At 43.1% G+C, this 20199-nt stretch overlaps 1 protein-coding gene across 1 annotated transcript in view; it reads left to right on the top strand.

Moving 5' to 3' along the window:
* The first annotated feature begins 1445 nt into the window (after positions 1-1445).
* Positions 1446-20199, top strand: part of Fam117b (family with sequence similarity 117 member B) — a 73222-nt gene continuing 54468 nt past the window's right edge. The window contains exon 1 of the mRNA XM_052192380.1: positions 1446-2105. Within this exon, the coding sequence (XP_052048340.1) occupies positions 1532-2105 (574 nt within the window). The 5' untranslated portion in view covers positions 1446-1531. The remainder of the gene's footprint in view (positions 2106-20199) is intronic.

Below are 20199 nucleotides of genomic sequence, written 5' to 3'. Positions count from 1 at the left end.
CTCTCTACAGGAACCTAATAGGACTTGAGGCCTAGAACCCGTTACTAGACCCATCACTCCCATGGCCAAGAGATCTTTTTAGAATGTACATCTGTTTAAACTGAAAAAGGATTAAGGTCATCATGTGCAGTGTGCATGTTGATCTTTTAGTTGAAGAGGAACACCAGTATTATTTTAGAATTTCTTGCCTTTCAGAGAGTCCTTATGAAAACTGTGGAGATTTATTTTCTCCAGCAGACTAAACTATGAGTGGTAGGCCAAGGAAATGGCTCAGCCTGATGCAGGAGTTTGATCTCCTGGACAGACATGGTAGAAAAGAACAGGTTGTCCTTTGACCTCCACATGCATGCATGCTTATACACAAACCAAATACATAAATGTAATAAATAAACAAAATATGGGTGGTGTACCCAGTTCTGTCTCAAATAGAGAGGGGCAAATAGAGGCCATAGAACTTTATAAACCTGCAAGCTAATAGTCATTTTTCTAAGGTATAAGGGAACTGTGAGGTAACTGATTAAATAAATTCTTGATTATTTGAGATCTATAAGGGGTAAGGGGTAGTAGCCTCACTATTCAGTAAGTGAACTTCACAGATACCATCTAAAGTTGCATTCTAACCTGCAATTGTAATCATTCTGAGATTTGAGTCTTTGTAGCGCCAAAAAGAAAAAGAAAAGGAAGTAGGAAAGATATAAAATGCCCTAGGATTAAATTTCTTTTATTTTCGAGCCCTGCTCATAGGTAGATGGAATTAGGACAGAACAAAAAGATTGGGGGTAAGGGATGTGCAAAGAGATGTGCGTACGTGTTAACTTACAGACACCACAGCTGTAAGGAAATGAGTTTCAGAGGGAAAGAGTCGGTTCAGACCATCTCCGGGACACCGTGGTCCCGTACAGTCCGTCCCTTTGGCCATATTCCAGGAGTCCCAGGGGCTCTCCCTCCAGCGGGAAGCAGGACGCGCGTGGCCGGGCGCGCGCCTACACGTACATGCACGTGTACACACACACACACACACACACACACACACACGCGCGCGCGCGCGCACGCACTAACCACCCTCAGCATCCCTCTACACAGTGTTCCTCCCCCCCCCCCTCCTGCCCTCCTCCCCTCCCCCCCCCCCCGCGCACTCCCCGCCTCCCTGCGCACTCCCCCTCCGGCCTTGGCCAGTTTCCTCAGCCGCCCGACCCCTCCGGGGCGGGCCTCTTTCTCTTTAAAGAGCAGAAGCAACCCCGAGAGCCGAGCTGCACGCAGCCAATCAGCGAGGCCGAGCGGCTCGAGCGCGCTGACGCTACACCAATAAGGGGCGGCAGGGGGCGGGGACAACGGAGGAGACACTATTGTTGATGAGGAGCCGCGGCGGCGGTGGCTGCATCACCTCGTCGCTGCCGCCCGTCGCTGCCCGCGCGCCCCCTGGTCCCGAAGTCAGGCTTCGTCACCCGCTGGCTCGGGCCTTCCATCGGGCTCCGAGCAGCCGGTCCCCACCGCCCAGCACCCCCGGCAGCTTTCTTTGGGGCGGGGGGCCATGTCCCAGAGGGTGAGGCGCAATGGGTCTCCCACGCCCGCCGGCGCACTCGCGGGTGGCGCGGTCGGCCCGGCCGGGGGCCCCGGGAGCCGCCTGCAGCCCATGAGGGCGACGGTGCCGTTCCAGCTGAAGCAGCAGCAGCAACATGGCAGCCCCACGCGGGGCGGCGGCGGCAACAACGGAGGCAGCGGAGGCGCCTCAGGCCCCTCGGGTGGCAGCGGCGGCCCGCGCACCGCCTCACGCAGCACCAGCCCCACGCGCGGCGGCGGCAGTGCGGCGGCGCGCACCAGCCCCACGGTGGCCACGCAGACGGGCGCGTCCGTGACGTCCACGCGCGGTACCAGCCCCACGCGCGGCACGGCGCCTGGGGCCCGAAGCAGTCCTCCGCGACCGCAGCCGCCCCCGCCCCTGCTGGGCACGGTGTCGTCGCCCAGCTCGTCGCCCACCCACCTGTGGCCGAACGAGGTGAGTGCGGCCCCACCCTCCGCCCGCGTCCGCCACCGGAGGAGGTCCCCGGAGCAGGGCCGGCCCTCGGCGGAGAAGAGGAGCCCCAGCGCCCCTGTGTGCAAAGCAGGTACGTGGAGGGCAGGGGTCCTGTGCCGCGGAGTGGGCACTGCAGCGCTCCGGTGGGGCGGGGCGGGGCGGGGCGTGCGGTCTGCCACCCCTGCGTCGTGCCGTGCCCGTGCTGGTCCCTACCGTGGAGGTGCCGCCGCTAACCTTGGGCCTGGGTTCCATTTGTGGAAATCATAAACCCTGGGGTTTGGCCTTGCGTCGCTACTGCTAGGGCTTGTCCTGTCACTTTTGTTTTAGTGACGCGGGTAATGGCTTGCAAATAGCACATGTGTGCTGCTCTGTGTTTCTGTTCCACAAAACAGTTTCAGATCTGGAGGACTGAATGCATCAGCAAAGGCGGATTTGGATCATTGAAGAGTTGTGAAGCTGGGAGCAGTTTTTGCATTTCGTAAGACTTAATGAATAGCAAGAAGGGAGAAGTTAAGCAAGATTGCTTTGGGGTGTGTGCATAGGTCTATGTATATATTTACACATATACATAAATGGTAGATAGCTAGCCTGAGGGTCTGAGTCTGTTTCTGAGATACTGGTTTTCTCTTTGATGTATTGTTTTGTTTTGTTTTGTTTTTTTCCTCCCTGAAACAATCTCACTAGGGTTGGCTGGCCTAGAACTTGCAGCGTAGACCAGGCTGGCCTTGATCTGCCTGCGTCTGCCTCCCTAGTGCTGGGATTAAAGGCCTACTATTTTGGGGTTTTTTGTTTGTTTGTTTTGTTTTTGTGAAACAGGCACTCCTGTAGCCTTAGCTGGTCTGTAACTTACTGTGTAGATAGGTGGGTACTCATTGGATAGTTAGCCTCACCAACTACCTCTCCCTTGTGAGTGCAGGAATCAAAAGCATGCCACTTTACCAGGCTACAAAATGCTTTTAAAAGATGTTAAGAGGACTCCCCTGTTTCAATAATGGGCGAGTGGTTTCCATACGTTACCTCATTTTAGCTTTCATATTGGTCTTTAGATAGGTTAAGAACAAGAAGTGACAGGTGAACTTTGATTCTGCTTGTATGTCACAAAGAACAAGTCTTCAAATTAGATCAAGGGAGTAGCTCTAATGTATAAGAGAACGTCTGAGAAATACATTGCACACTAAAATTACTAAAAATGCATGCTGAACAAGCTTTCTGCGGTTTGCTATTGAGTTCCTGGAGCTAGGATAGTGCATCTGGTGTATGGAAGGTGAGCTGCCTATCTGGGCCGTAGAAGAGAAGGAGACAGGGCCCCTGAATCTGATAACAGAATGTTTCAAAAAGTTGATTCTCAACACACCCTGAGGAGAACTTGATTAGGTAAACAGTCAAATGTGAAGGAGGCTTTATTTCCGGGACATCAGGCTCCTTGTGTGCTCATTCATATTTTCCACCCCACCCCCCCAGAAAAAAAAAAACAGTAGTTACTCTTACACTAGGTGTGAGGGATACTGCGTGTTACTAGTTCTCTCAGTCCTACTCAAGTGTATATGTCTGATGGCTTTTTGGAATGTATTCTTGTTTCTCTTTAGTTAGGTCCATACAAAGTGGGGGAAGTGTTTTCAGCACATAGACTGATATGATTAAATCATTCCATATTTTATATGACCAGATCTAGAAAGAGACATTGTAGTTACTGGGCCCCTTTTTTGATTAGAAGATTACCAATTTGTAGGCTTGATGAAATGTAAAAGTTTTTATTGTAGAAACAAAGGTGCTTCTTGATGTAGTTCTGGAACCCTCACATGACTCAAATGCCTGGGTTCTCATCTTCAGGCTGCCAGCTTCTAGGTGTCTTATGGGTGAACAGAGTCCCACCTTCACCAGGGCTTCAGTATTACAGAGTCCCTAAGTTAGAGATCTTAGCTCTCTAGCTGGTTGATTCTTTCTCTGGGCTTTGAATTACTGAATGATCCAAAATGTCTTTCTCTTGACTCTGATAAAGTCACCACACACTCGTCCATGGCAGCTGTTTAAATGTCTAACTTCAGTGCCTGCCAGGGGTCTGTTGGGCGAGATGTGCTTTTAGAAAGTAACTCCGCAGCAGGGTTAATTGTGGAGTTTACTTTGTGCTCTCTCTTCTGTCCTTGTCTTACTTAGATGAGAAGTGGAGAGACAGCACGAGAGCAGAGCAGCTAGCATAAGCTCTGTGTAGTCATGGGCTTAATGCCCATGTGCAGTTACTTGTGAGTCATGTGGTATGGAGAAGTGAAAACATAACTTAGTGATAGAGTTCATGGTTATATGGGATTCTTTATTTTTACATTGTGTGTGTTTTATGCATGTGTGTTGGTACTTACATGCTAGGGTCACTGGTAAGATGGCAGTCTGCTGGAGTCTGTCCTCCTTTTTAGTCTTTGGGTCCAGAGGACTGAACTTAGGTCATCAGGAGTGGTGACAGAACCTTTACTTGCTGAGCCATCTCACCAGTTTTAGCTTTATTTAAAAAGTTTTAATTACATTTTCTATTCTCCTCTCTCCCTCCCTCATTCTGTGTATGTATGTGTGTGTGTGTGTGTGTGTGTGTGTGTGCCTGTGCCTGTGTGTGTGTGTGTTTGTGTGTGTGTGTGTGTCTGTTTGAGTGTGTGTATCCACATGGATGCCAGGCTCATGCCTGGAGGTTAGGACAACCCTTAAGAGCTGATGCTCTCTGTCCACTGTGAGGGTCCCAGGAATCAAACTCACATTGTAAGGCTTGATGGCAGGTATTTTTACCTGCTGAGCCATCTTTGACCCCTTTTATTTTATTTTATTTTATTTTATTTTTTAAAGAATTATTTATTTTGCCGGTGGTGGTGGTGGTGGTGGTGGTGATGGCGCACACTTTTAATCCCAGCACTTGGGTGGCAGAGGCAGGCAGATTTCTGAGTTAGAGTCCAGCCTGGTCTACAAAGTGAGTTCCAGGACAGCTAGGGCTACACAGAGAAACCCTGTTTCAAAAAAAACAAAACAAACAAACAAAAAAAACAAAACAAAAAAAGAAAGAAAAAAGAAAAGAAAAAAAGAAAAGAATTATTTATTTTATGTAGCCGAATACACTGTAGCCATTTTCAGACACACCAGAAGAGGGCATAGGATCCCATTACAAATGGATGTGAGCCACCATGTAGTTGCTGGGAATTGAACTCAGGACCTCTGGAAGAGCAGTCAGTGCTTTTGACCACTGAGCCATCTCTCCAGCCCTCTTCATTTTTTTGTTTTTGTTTTTGTTTTTGTTTTTGGAGACAGGGTTTCCCTATGTAGCCCTGGCTGTCCTGGAGCTCACTTGTAGACCAGGCTGGCTTCAAACTCAGAAATCCACCTGCCTCTTTGCTGGGATTAAAGGCATGTGCGCCACCACTGCCTGACCTTTTATTTTTAATTGACTTATAATTTATCTTTATTATGTATATTATCTTATGCATTAATATAAAATGATCATGTTTGGCTAATTGATTTATCTATCATTTCAACTAAGTACTATGATACATTTAAGATTCATTTAAAAAAAGTACATGTGCATGCATATATCTGTGTATATACATGTGTGTATATACATACACGTGCGCCATGGCACTACTTCAGAGATCAAAAGTTTTCAGGAATAGGGTCTTTGCTTTCACTGTGCTGATTCTAGGGACTGAACTCAGGTCATCAGGTTTGGCAGCAAGCAGCTCTCTTACTGGACTTAAAATTATTTTATTTTTTTAGCTATCTGATTCAATAGATTCTTGTATAGTTGAGGAGTTAAAGCTACTGATTTGCTGAAAATCTCCATAACGCTTGATTCCTCCTAAACGTAATTACTAAAAAATAACCTGAAGTTATTAGAAGGCTTACTAGAAATAAAAACATTCAACTTGACATATACTTTGTTTATTACATATTTTATATATGGTGAAAAAAATCCATGAGAATGTAGGTGACTTTTTACTGCCGTCAGTAGTGTATCAGAGAGGTGAAGAGCTTACTTTGGTCATTGTGTTCTGGAAACTTGACCTCACTGCCACAGTGACAGAAGGTGGCTCCTCTGTTGTATCACAACAGTGCAGTTATGCTGCAGTTAAATGTGTAGTTATGGTTTAATACTGCATCCTCACTGTTATTTACACTTCTTTTGAGAATAGAGCCAGGTTTGGTGTTTGCATGTGTAGGGTTTGACAAATGTTGACTTTTTATAATCGGTTTATGTGTGTTTTATAATAGTGATAAAACAGACTATTATCACTTGCAGGCAATGGTGAAACAGGATACACATATTTTATGCATCCATGATATAAACTAACCAAAATCCTTGTGTAAATGGACCTGAGCAGTTCAGACCTGGGTTTAATGTCAACTGTACATTATTAGTAGCTATTGCCTCCTGCATAGCTTGTCCTTCACTTGATCTTAGCCAAAAGGCTGAGAAGCTATGCATAGCTTGTCCTATGAATCTCTGCTGTTCCTTACTTGTGTCCTTTATAATAAGTTGGTAATATGTGTAAATGAGTTATTTTTCTGAGTTCTGTGAACCACTCTAGAATATTACCAAACCTTAGAAGTGCTCATGGGAACCTGTGATCTGTAGCTGTTTGGTCAGAAGTGCAGGTGGCCCTGGACTTGGAATTAGCATCTGAAGAGCCAGCACTCTCCTGAGGTCAAACCCTTGTCTCTTCTCCTGAGGTCAAGCCCTTGTCATTTGAATGTGATGTGTCCTGTTAAGATAGAGCTCCAGCTGTTAGCTGTGGTGCCATTGTTTGTAAGTTGGTTGAAACTTTAGGAGGAGGGGTCTAGCTGGAGGAAGAATGTTGCCTTGAGTGAGTCTTCTGTGTTATATCTTACCCTGACCCTTCCCATATTGTTTCCTCTACTTGCTGGCTGCCATGATAGGAAATTGTATGCTCTGTCAAGTCCTTCTTGACATAATGGATTGACATCTCTGAAACTAGGAGCTAGAACAAATCTTCCCTTAGGTTGTTCTGTCAGGTATTTTTGCTTTAGTGATAGGAAAGGATGCTGCTAACTCGGGGTAGTTAGAATCAGAATTAGATTATTAAATTTCCATTAGGTGAACAGAGAATTGCCTGGTGCTTGAAAACATCCCAGGGTACTTGTTAAAAAATTCCTCTTCCAGGTCAAATTTTAGGCTTTGAAAGTCCCTCCTAGTGTTGTTACTATACTCTATATTTAGTAGTTGTAGAAGCCTTCAAAGACATGGTTTGAAAACTTAGTAGGAAAAAAAAAGCATCAATTTAGTATATGTGTGATTTTTTTGGAGTGGCTGATATGTTGATAACAAGATGTGTATTCTTTTTCATTGCATATTTTGTGTAAATTTGACTATTAATTGGAGTGGGAAATTGTCAAGAAAAGTAGCAAGAAATGTACTTCCTTAAAAAGTATATATTTAAAATTATATGTGTGTGCACACTAATCATATGAGGTAGTATGTCTGTGGAGGCCAGGAGAAGATGTTGGATCCCCCTGGAGCTGGAGCTACACGTGGTCTTGGGTGCTGGGAATACTTCTGGCCATCCTTCTAGCCCTAAGAGACACACTACTTTGAAGTAGTAGGCAGACTCAGAAAGTCGGACACCAAAACTCCATATTTTCATGTCTGTTTTTTAGTATCTTCTGAAGTAGAACTCTGAAAATTCAGTGTTTCTCTAACATTTGAAGGATAGTTGCTGATTTCACACTTTTTTTTTTTAAAGATTCATTATATGTAAGTACACTGTAGCTGTCTTCAGACACACTAGGGCATCAAATCTCACTGCAAATGGTTGTGAGTCACCTTGTAGTGGCTGGGATTTCAACTCTTAACCACTGAGCCATTTCTCCCGATTTCACACTTTCAAGGAAATCTTTCTGGCTTTTCATATATTTCTTACAATTGAGGATGAAGCATTGTGAAACATACTAGTTCTACGTTTTGGCTAATAATTTTCTCTTAAGTTGAGTTCTGCATGTTTGATTAAACTACTCTTGTTACTATGCAATACAAATATGTAAAAACAAACAAACTAAAACCTTTTACAAACAACAGTTTTCAAAAACAAAACAAAACAAAAAAACAATAGAGTGCTCCAGAGATTCAAATTAGCCAGGCAAGAGAGGAGTGCTGTTCCATTCAGTGAACAGTGCTTCTTCTTTCAGAGAAGGTGCTGTCTGACTTTGGTTGCAAAGGGAAGAACCAAACATGTCAGTTGTCTTACAGGAGTGACAGACAGTACATGCTATGTTCATTTGTGTGTCATTTAAAATACACAACCTAGGGGAGTATTGGAGTAGGAAAAGAGTAGAAGGGCACCCTTCAGAATTGCCCTGTGTAGTGTGAACTCTCTCAATGTGAATTAAAATGAATTAGAATATGTTCCCTAGTTAATAACATTTGTTCTGGGATCAGATTGCCATGGTTCACATTCTGCCTTTGACATTCACTGACTAGCTCTTTAACTTAGGCAAATTCACTACCTGCAAAAAAGAGTACTTCATAATACTTAATTGTAGAGGATCATCACAAGGATATACAGTCCCTGTATCTGGGTGTGGATACCCTTACTCCCTGCAATCATGAGGCAGAGGAAGGCAGATTTCTGTGAGTTCAGGTCAGGCTGGTCTACAAAGAGCATTCCAAGGCTACTTAGACCCATCTCTAGAAAACAAGCTAAAAAATTTCTTGTAAACTAACTACAGGATATAGGTATTTTTCAGTATTAGGTATTTCTGGATCATCTTGCCATCTTCCTGAGGCAAGTTTAATTTACTTTTGTTGTATTTATGTTCTTAGACTAAGGTATGGAATATTTTGTAGGTTTAGGATGAATGAAGTAGGAATTGAGATAGAAGAATCTAGAAGGTAAGGATTTGCAAAGGGATTGAACACCTGAGTTGAGATGTGGTAGGACTGGCACTCATCAACCTTTTGATGTGGTAATGCAGTGGGTTGGGATTGAGAAAGGAGTTGAGGATGGTAGTTGGATTAGTTCTACTAATTGCTGACAGTGAGGAAACAAATTTGGAGTAGAGTCACAAGCTCAGCTCAACTCCCAGACAAATTTTGTGTCCTTAAGAAAGCTATGTAATTTTTGTTTGTTTGTTTGTTTGTTGGTTTTTTCGAGACAGGGTTTCTCTGTATAGCCCTGGCTGTCCTGGAACTCACTTTGTAGACCAGGCTGGCCTGGAATTTAGAAATCTGCCTGCCTCTGCCTCCCAGAGTGCTGGGATTACAGGTGTGCGCCACCACCACCCACCATAATTTTCTAATATTTTGGCTAATAATACTTTTAGATCTCATGGATGAAGTTTGAAATGGGGTAAGAAATTAGGACTTGCTCATTTTCCTTCAGAATGTACCCATTAAACACTTTGTGCTAGGTGTTTGCAGATGGACAAAGCTGAAAGGGCTGAGCACTGGAATGGATAAGATGATGGAGAACATGCTAGGAATAGACATCTGGGAGGAAGCAAGCATGCCAGCTCTTTTGGTCTTGTTTCTTGTGACAGGGTCTCACTAGGTAGCCTGGCTTGCCCTTCGATCTTCAGCCTTAGCTTTCTGAGTGTGGAGATGGCAGGTATGCATGATCATGTCCAGCTTGAAAACAAGCACTTTAAAGACAGAGCAGCCAAGGAGGAATTCTGAGAGCTCTGTAGGTTGAGAAGATTACTATTGAGAAAAGTAAAAGGAAGCTTGTGTGTAAGGGAGGCAGTGTTAAAGATGTTTTAGATGCTGTGGAGCGAACAATTTGGCCTGAGGTGGCAGAATAAGTATATAGGTCAGTTGATGATGGCTGAGAGTTGTTTGACTATCAGATCAAGGTAGTGAGTAAGGGAATAGAGTATTGTTATTTTTGTCATTGTATCAAAATGCCACAGCATCTTAAGAAAGGAAGGGTTTTTTGTTTTTGTTTGTCTGTTTGTTTGTTTTGTTTTTCTGGTGGTTTGTGTCCCCTTTTTTGGTTCACAGTTTAAGGATATGATCCATTGTGGTAGGGAAAGGTTATGGTCTCAGGAGTATGGGGAGCTGGTCACATTGAGTGTGTATCAGGAAATGCAAAGATAGAAAGACAGAGACACAGACAGTGACTGATAGGCAACCCCTTTTTTCCATTTTTATTCAGTTCAGGATCCCAACCTGTAGAACCATGTTGCCCTTATATTTAGATAGGGGCACTCTAACTCAGTTAACTGGGGTCTAGAAACTCCTTGTAGACATGCCCAGAGGTTTATTTTCTGGTTGATTCTGAGCCAAGCTGACAGTACTGTCAAAGGTCTACCCCTCAGCTTGCTACCCAAATATCAATTTTAAGCCATAATCCTCCACCTCTTGTTCCCATAGGTTCATGGCCATCTCATAAAGTAAAATGATTTCAGTTTGACTTCCAGAGTGTCCATATTCTTCCAAAAGATTATCCAGAATTGTTGAAAAGTATTAAATGCAAAGCCGCTTCAGACACTTGGGAATCTCTTAACTGAGCTCCTATAACATCAAAAAGTAAGTTATATACTTAAGTATATGATGATAGAAGGCAATCATTCCTGTTCCAAAATGGAGGAATGGTGATGTAGTAAGGAAAAAATTAACCAAAGCAAGATCAAACACAAAAGTCACAAAACACAGAAGCAGGGCAGAGTTCTCCCACTCCCCTGTCTGGTCTCTTTAGCTCTGCCATTTGTAGCATACAGAATGTCTCTTGGGCTGGTTCCATTGTACCCAAGCTGCTTTTCTTTTTTCTTTCTTTTTTTTTTTTAACAGAGCTGAGGACCGAACCCAGGGCCTTGCGCTTGCTAGGCAAGCGCTCTACCACTGAGCTAAATCCCCAACCCCCCAAGCTGCTTTTCTTGATGGACATCCAGTGGTCCCAGTATTTTCACATTATTAAATCTCAAGACCATTATGACTTAGGTTTATTGTCATAATCTCCTTGCTGGGTCTTCAGCCTTGTTGCACATTATCTGTCCTCAGTGATTCTCTGGGACTTAAATGCAAGATTCCACTATCCCCACACTCTTAAATCTTTAATGTCTGCAAAGCCAGTATGATGTGCATAGTGCTGTGAGTTGTGCTTGACCTACATTGCATTAGCTTTTGTCTGTCTTCCAGGCTGACTTTGGGGAAAGACTTCACTAGGAAGGGGACCAGAGTCAGGTTTATCATGGATCACCCCTGTCTTTGTGTCATTCTTCCTATATTAGTTGTTTGCTGCTGAGACAATATACCTGACAAATCCAACTTATGGGTGGATTTGTTTTGTCTCACAGTTTGAGGATACACAGTAATTATCGTGGAGAAACAACGGCGGCAGGAATTGTGAGGTGGATGGTCACATTGGGCCTACTTTAAAGAAAGAAAAGCAGATAGGTGCTGGTGCTATTTGCTTTTTATTTGTATTCAGTTCAAGACTCCAACCCATGGAATGGTGTGGCTCACAGGGTGTTTTCCCACCCCAGTTAACCCAGTCTAGACACTGCCTCGTAGATACAAGCCTCATGCAGTAGCTTGTCTCCTACGTGATTTTAGATATTCTGTCAGGTTAACAGTGAATACTAGCCATTATAAATTGTTCTGATGTCAGTGAAAGGAAACAAGCTGAACAAAGCATTGTGCTAGGGTCCATTTATTACAGGATGAAGAAAATTTCAGCATGGTTTTTGGTTTATTAAATGTATTCACAGGAAATAGTGCAGGTCATAGAAAGTGGACATAGTACATAGAGTCTGGAAGTCTCAGAAACCATTAACGAATCTTATTTATTGAGAAGGGGAAATGGGTATGGGTGTGGTTCAAGATGACAGATAAAGCAATAGAAGGGAAGGAAGTTGAGAAAGGCAGCACCTCTCTGTCTTTAAAATAGTTTAAAATACTTGGAGAAAAAAATAGCCTGTTTGTCTTTTTTGTTTTGTTTTGTTTTTATTTGTTTGTTTGTTTGTTTGTTTGAGACAGGATTTCTCTGTAGTCCTGGCTGTCCTGGAACTCACTCTGCAGACTGGACTGGCCTCAAGATCCACCTGCTTCTCCTTCCTGAGTGCTGGGATCAAAGGTGTGTGCTACCACTGCGAGGCGGCATACTTACCTTAATTCCACACCTAAAATTTAATCCTTTAAATCAGAGTACCTGCAAGTAATTGAAATTACAAATAGCACTATACTTGTAATCAAATAGCACTTCTATTTGTTCTTATTCCTGCAGCCCCTAGAAAAGATAATTTTCAACCTTTAGGAGTTTTTTTTTTAAATGTTTAATGTTTATATTGTGCAAATGTGTTTTGATCAAATCTGCCTCCCATTTCCTATTTTGGGGGCTTTCTTTTGGTGCTTATTTATTGATATCTTTAGAGGATCTTTTCCTCAGTTTATGTATCATAATGACTTAATCCTACAGAAGATGTAGGCTTACCACTAGTTAGTATTAATGCTTAAATTCTGACTATGCAGGTACTATTTGTATCAGAATCTTGTGGTGTGTTATAGTGTGTGTTATAGTTACATTTCCTTCCTTTGATAACTTTTTATGTTCCTTAAGGTGAAAAATTGCTTTGTTTGTTGTCTTCATTTTATGTGTATTTAACATGAATTTATCTGAAAACTTTGAAAATCAAAACTTTCAAATATTTTAAAATATATCAGGTTTCCACCCGATTTAGTCACTGTTCTCTTGCTGCAAAGAGACACCATGACCAAGACATCTCATATAAAAGAAAGCATTTAATTGTGGGGCCTTGTTTAGAGTTTCAGAGCCTTAGTCCATTATCATCTTGGCAGAAGTATGGCAGCAGTCAGGCATGGTACTAGAAAAGTAGCGGAGAGTTATATCCTGATCTGTAAGCAGGAGGGCTGGGGGAGGGGGGGGCAGAGAGACAGACAGAGACAGACACAGAGAGACAGAGAGAGACAGACAGATAATACTGGGCCTGGCATGGAACTTTTGAAACCTCTAAGTCTACCTTCAGTGACATTCTTCCTCTAACAAAGCCGTACCTACTCCTGCAAGGCTATACCTTCTAATCCTTCTCAAAGTACCACTCCCTGATGGAAAAACATTCAAATAGAGGAGCCTATAGAGTCCATTCTTATTCAGACCAAAGCATACCACTCTTTCATTCTCATGTTCTAAACTGGCCTGTGGATCTCTAGACTGTCATAGTTATTATCCAGGAACTTTCCTGAGAATTCTTCCTGTATTGTCTGTTGGGATACTCTTAATTTTGGTGAATACTGCAATTACAAGCAACCACTCGTGCTGTATGCATTGATGGGATCAGACTCAGAGCTTTTTGCGTGCTGGGTAAGTACTCTGTTATTGAGCGACAGAACCTTCTAATACTCTTGTAAGTACTCCAAACCTTCTAATACTCTTTCACATTTCACATAAAGTACTGTTCATTCATTGAGCTAATAAATCTTCCTGAAGTTTATTAGAAGTATATTTTTAATTGGTCTGTTTCTATTTGTGAGCTTCAAATAATGATTTTTTGGGGGAGGAGAAATAAGATGAAGTATTTTTGGAGTCCTTGCCTTCAGAGAGCTAACTCTGTAATTGTACAGTTTGACTTACTTATCAAAATGTCTTCCTTTCTCTAATTTCTCTCTTCCACCCTCCTTTCTCTCTTTGCAGTTACATGAATATGTTAAAGTTTGTAAGTAGTAAAAATATAAGCATTTATTGCTGTTTGACTTTCAGATCATCTCATAGAAATTCACTTGACCATTGTTTTTATAATTCTGGGGTGATTGTGTGATTGTATAGACAAGACTGCCACATAAATTTATTACAGACCAAAGACATCATTTTCAGCCTTTTTTTTAAGTACAGAGAAATGAGTTTCAGTGTAATGTTTTCCTATATATATCATTATATTTTGTTCTTATTCTCCTTCCTTGTTGGCTTATTCCCCACTTCAGATAGTTTTTGCCTATTTGCATATTTCCCAGTAATACCTCCCAATCCCCCTTTTTGAGTCAGGGTCAATCTTAGGGTTTTATTGCTGTGAAGAGACAACCATAACCAAGGCAACTTTTTTTTTTTAAAGATTTATTTGTTTATTATTTACACAGTGTTCTGCCTGCATATATGCCTGCATGTCAGAAGAGGGCATCAGATCCCATTACAGATGGTCATGAACCACCTTGTGGTTGCTGGGAATTGAATGAGACCTCTGGAAGAACAGTTAGTGCTCTCAACCTCTGAGCCATCTCTCCAGCCCCCAAGACAACTCTTATAAAGCAAAATGTGGGGTTGGTTTACAGCTTCAGAGGTTTGGTCTATTATCTTCATGGTGGGAAGCATGGCAGCATCCAGCCAGTCAGGGTGCTGGAGAAGGAGCCAAGAGTTCTACATCTTGATCCACAGGCAGCAAGGAAGAGATTGGGTATATTTCATACTGGGTGTAGCTTGAGCATTTAAGACCTCAAGGTCCCTCCTTCACTGGGACACACTTCCTCTAACAAAGCCACACCTCCTCCATTAAGGCCACAACCCACAATAATGACACTCCCTATGGCCAAGCATTCAAATACATGAATCTGTAGGGGGGTCAAACCTATTCAAACCACCACAGGGACTCAACCTTTTCTGCCTCCTAAGTGCTGGGATTGTAGCTGTGTGCTGTTATCGCTGTGTTTATGTGTGCCAGGCAAGCACTCCACCAACTAAGCTATATCCATAGCCACTCTCCATTTGGGTTAAGAAGGTCTCAGGTAGACTAGGCTAGCTTCGAACTTACTAGGTAGTCTGCTTTTAGTGCTGGGATCACAGGTATAAACTGCCATGCCCAGCTTTTATCCTCTCTTATTCCTTGCACCTTACTCTTTAGAGCTCTTTCTCTTTTCTCAGTCTCCTTTATACTTTCATGTCCTGTATATATATGTTTACACACATTGTAAAACATTTTTTATTGATGCTTTGTGAGTTTCATATCATGCACCCCAGTCTCTCTCATCTCCTGGACCCCTTGTATCCACCTTTTACTCTTGCAGCCTCCCCCAAAACAAAACACACATACACACACACACACACACACACACACACACCGTAGAAAAAAGTCTCATCGTGGAAGCTGTAGTATGTTACAGAGTGTCCCATAGTATATCCTTCTGTTCGCACATCTTCGTTGCAGTGAGCCTTTGGTCTGGCCTGAGATTTCTGACTTTTGTTACACCATCAATATTGGATCCTTACCAGACTCCTACTTATCCTTATCCTGTTGTTGCCCTGTGTCATGGCGATCCTGCAGTTTTGAATCAGCAGGACTGACCCTTTAATGCTTCCCAATTATTTGCAGATGATATAGATTTTGGTGTGGGTTAACTCAGAGCCTGGGATCTGGTTCTGGGTGGAAGCTGTACTGGTCCTCATGCCAGTTCTCCCTTATCTTCACCACTAGGGTGAGCTCTCCAGCACTGCTTTGGTTAGGCCACCCAATGCTGCCATTGCAGGAGGCAGGGTCAGCTCTCCTGCTCTCCTGCCCCTGGGGTTGGCTCACCCCTACCCACACTCTTAGAACTAGCTCCACTCTGTTGCCAAGTTAAAAACTCAGGGTTCACTTTTCCCAAGTGCTGCAACTGGTGAGGGGTGGGGCCAGCTGACCCTCTCTCACGACCTTGGAGTCACCGAGTCACCTCTCCTAATTGCCTGCAGTGTTGAAGGAGGTTGGGGGTGGAGGGCATATCCCCCATCCATAAGCCACCTCACAGCATAGTAGTGACAGGGTTGGTTTTCAGGCTTGCCTGTGTTCTCTCCACTGGGATGAGGGGTAGGGAGAGCAGGGCATCATCCAAGCTACCTCCAGGCAGAGAGTGGTGGGGCCACTCTCTTGCCCTCAGGGACAACACACTTGCACCCTCACCATGAGGGTTAGCTCTGTTGTACTGTCCAGGCTCAGATGCTGGGCCTGCTTTCCTGAGTGCTGTAGATGGTGAGGGGCAGGGCTAGTTCTACCATGCTTATGATCCTGTGGGCAGCCTTCCCAGCTGCTGGATTCAGCTGTCCTGCTCACATGTCCTAGGGCTGGCCCACTCACATCTTTGCCACCACAGTCATCTCCACTCTACTGCCTGGGCAAGGCTCAGGGCCTGTTTTCCCTAGTGCTGTATAGGTGAGAGGTGTTGCCAGCTCTCCAGAGCCCCGCAACCATTGAAGGGCAGCTCCATTTCTGCATGGGCCCTGAATGTCCTGAACATGGTCCCTGTCGGCTGTCCCAACCAAAAAATTCCCTATGTTTTCCAGTAGTATCTTGAGCCATGAACATTGACAGTGACTGTAGCCACTGACCCAGACATGGCCCTCAGCAGCAGCTTGGACTGGGACCTCACCATAGCCTCCAAGTGACAGGGTCAGCCATTCACAACAGGCTGCTATTTTCTACCCTTGAGTCTCCAGCTCCATCTTTCTTCATAATGTTCACACTGCTCCACTTCTCTTCCATTCTGTCCACCACATGCCTATACATTGTGGTTGCTCCCACAGCTGGCAGGCTCTGGGTGACAACCTTAGTCAAATTGCATGGCATGGTGGCAGGTGGGTGTCTATGTCTCTGTGCTAGGGGGCAGGTCTGTGGATGGCATGGTGGTCTCTAGGTCTCTTGTCTTCCTTTTCCCTATCTGTCCTTCATGGTGGTAGGTGGCTCTGTGTGTCTATGGCCTGCATATGCCATGGGGTAAAGGGCAGGTCTATAAGCAGTTTTCCTAGTCAGCACCACATGGCATAGCAGAAGGCAAGTCTCTGTTTTCCTCCTCCTTGGCTGCACTACCTGATTTTTATGTGTCTTGGGCATAAAACAACTTTGGCTACTAAGCCAGGTATTAAGCTAGGGTAACAGAGGACTGCCATCTGCTCTGCCCCTGACTGATAGAAGTACACCACCTCCAACAAGGTCTCTTTGCCCATTGCCTCTGGGGTGTACACACATAGGTATGAATCTGGCTTATTTTGTTTAACATCTTTTTCTGCAGTTCAATCTATTTTCTGAATGTCCTAATTTCATTCTTCCTTACAACTGGATGAAATTCCACTATACATAAATAATACATCTTTATGATTCATCTGGTGATGATCATTTCTTAAATAATCTTGAATATTGTAGCAGAAAACAAGGATGTGTGCATATCTCTGTGGTATGATGGTTTAATACCCTTTGGCTAGCAGTTTTGGAGCTTCAGGGCTTGTAGTAAAGGCTTATTGGTAGTGGTTGTGACCAAAAATTCTTGGGTTTATTTTGTTTACACTTACCATCACAGTCCCTTGTTGAAGGAAGTCATGGCAGGCACCTGGAGGCAGGAACTGAAGCAGAAGGGGTGGGAGGGAGGGTTGTTACTGGTTTTCTCATTATTGCTTGGTCAGTCTGCTTTGTGAAACATCCCAGGACCACCTGCCCAGAGTGGCCACACTCACATTGGGCTGAACTTCAGCATCACTAAAATGGGATACAAGCCTGCCTACAGGCAAATTTTATGGAGGCATTTTCTCAATTGAGAGTTCCTTTTCCCAAATGATTCTAGTTTGTGTCAAGTTGACCTAAATCTAGTCAGTGTACTTTCTCCAGTTACCTAAATCTAGTTAGTGTATTCACAGAGGTAAACTACATGTAAACTTCATCTAGGATAAAAGCATGTAAGAAATGTCATTTTAAAAGATGTTTTGTTGTTCTTTAATCCAGCACTCAGGAGGCAGAGGCAGCAGGATCTCTGAATTCAAGAGGCCAGCCTACAGAATGAGTTCCAGGATATCTAGGGCTACACAGAGAAACCCTTTGTCAAAAAAAAAAAGAGGGGGGAGGGGACACACACACACATACACACACACACACACCCAGAGAGAGAGAGAGAGAGAGAGAGAGAGAGAGAGAGAGAGAGAGAGAGAGAGAGAGAGAGAGAGAGATTGATTGAGATTGATTTATTGGCTCATTGCTTGATTAATGATAATTCTCTTCCTTCATGAGGATTTATTTTACAAAACACTTTTGAGTGGCTGGAGAGGTACCCTAGTGGGTCACTTCTGGCTCTTCCTAGATGACCCCAGTGCACCCGTAATAGACAGCTTACAACCACTTGTAATTCCAGCTCCAATGGATTCAATGATTCAGTGCCCTCTTCTGGCCCTCTCAGGAACCTGCAAACCTGCACACACATAAATTTGTATACACATACATAAAAGTAACAACATAAAAAAGTTGTTTTGAAAGTGATATATAGGATAGTAGATTCGGAAAGTTTTATTTTCTGTATCAGCCAAGAAAGAGGAAAAGGATAATATAATTGGATGTATGCTTCTAAATTAGGCTCTCACTTCATAAATGAAAATGCCTGGGACCAGAGAACTGAGCAGTAAGAATTTAGTATTTTCACAGGACTGGAGAGATGGCTCACTGAGTAAAGGTAGTTGCTGCTGTGTCTGTTGATCTGAGATCAACCTCTAGGACCCACATGGTGGAAAGAGAGAGCTAATGCCTTCGAGTTGTCTTCTGACCTCCTCATGTGCTCTGTGGTGTGTGTGTGTGTGTACACAGGTAGTATACATGCACAGATACTTTGATTTTTTTTTTTTTAAGCCTTATATAGCTTTGGCTACCTTAGAACTTGCTATGTAGACCAAATCTATGAACTAAATCATAGAGATCTGCCTACCACTGCTTCCCAAGTGCTGGAATTAGAGGAATATAACAACATGCCCAGCTCAATTTATATCTTATTTTGAGGACCATTTAAAAATAATCTTAGAGTATTATATGATAAAATTCATCAATCATACCATTATAAATAGGTATCATATTAAGCTGATAGTTTTAAGGCACACAAAAAAATAGGGCTTTATAGTGTATAGAATTCCCTTTTGATTTTGTTTCTGGTTGAAGTATAGTGATAAATCAAAGGGCAGAATGATCTGGAAAAGATGCTAGACTTTGTTGGAAATTATAGGGACTATTAGATACAATTATTTTTCCAACCTTTTTAGTCCACGTTTGTGTTTGGTAAATAAATTCTGATGCTGAGATGGAAATTTCAGATCAGCTTTAAAAAATAAAGTACTGGTTGACTGCCTTTGATCCCAGCACCTGGGAGGCAGGCCCAGGCAGATTTCTGAGTTCAAGACCAACCTGAGTAAGTTCTGGGCCATCCAGGGCTATGCAGAGAAACTCTGCCTTAGGAAGGAAAGAAAGAAGGAAGGAAGAAAGAAAGGAAGGAAGGAGAAAGAAAGTAACTAAAGTTTTAAAAAAAGTAAATAAAGCACACCTTTAATCCCAGCACTCAGGTGGCAGAGACAGGCGGATCTCCATGAATTCGAGGCCAGCCTGGTCTATAGAGTGAGCTCCAGGACAGTCAGAGCCACAGAGAACAATCATATCTCAAAAAACAAAGCAGTGCTGGTTCTAGCACAGGGGTGTGGGGCGCCCTTTAGTCTTAAAAAAAAAAGTACATGCTTTTCTGTATCAATCATGTAATTGATATGGGAGTGTCTTGGTTGTCGGACCACATGTGTACAAATCGGATTGTCCTGTTTTATTCTCAGCAAATACATTAAATACTAAAGTTGAAAATAAGCGAAAGGATAAAGTTCCCTACTAATGTGTGTGTTTGTGGAATTAGAAGATGTTTTCCTCTTAAATTCTATAGTTTGTTTTTTCTGGAAGCTATTCCGCTAACTGAATCAAACTTGAATTATTTAAAAAAATTATTTTTAGAGGTATTTGGCAACGATGGAACATAACTAAGAAAAAATGTTCTTTATATTATTTTAGATGGAATTTTTAGGCATGTCATTGTGAAAGTATTTCCTTAAACCATGCTTCAGAAAGAAAAAAAAAAAACTAGATGAACGTTGCTTTTTTTTTTTTTTTTTACTTGTTCTGGATTGGGCAGGGTGTGTGTTGGTGTCTAGTTCTGTAGCTCAGGCTGTCCTTGACCTTATGATCTTTGTGTCTCTCAAGTGAAGGGATCACAAGTGCTTTGCGTGGATTCCCTCATAAAATCTCTAACAGTGAGTGCTTTATTGGGCCAAAAAGCCAGAGCACTAAGTAGTAAAGCAAATTGCCTCATGACTTATTTGACTCTTTTTGTCGTTGGTTGTTGGCTAATGTGGTGGTTTTCCAGATCTATGGTTGTAAATGCCAGTCCAGCGTTTAAACTCAGTAGAATGGTAGTAGGATTGAAGCATCTCTGAGTATCGAAGAATGGG

Source organism: Apodemus sylvaticus, chromosome 9 (assembly GCF_947179515.1).
Source record: "Apodemus sylvaticus chromosome 9, mApoSyl1.1, whole genome shotgun sequence".
Taxonomy (NCBI): domain Eukaryota; kingdom Metazoa; phylum Chordata; class Mammalia; order Rodentia; family Muridae; genus Apodemus; species Apodemus sylvaticus.
Note: the sequence above shows the minus strand (reverse complement) of the source record. Positions and strands in the feature narration are given on the sequence as shown.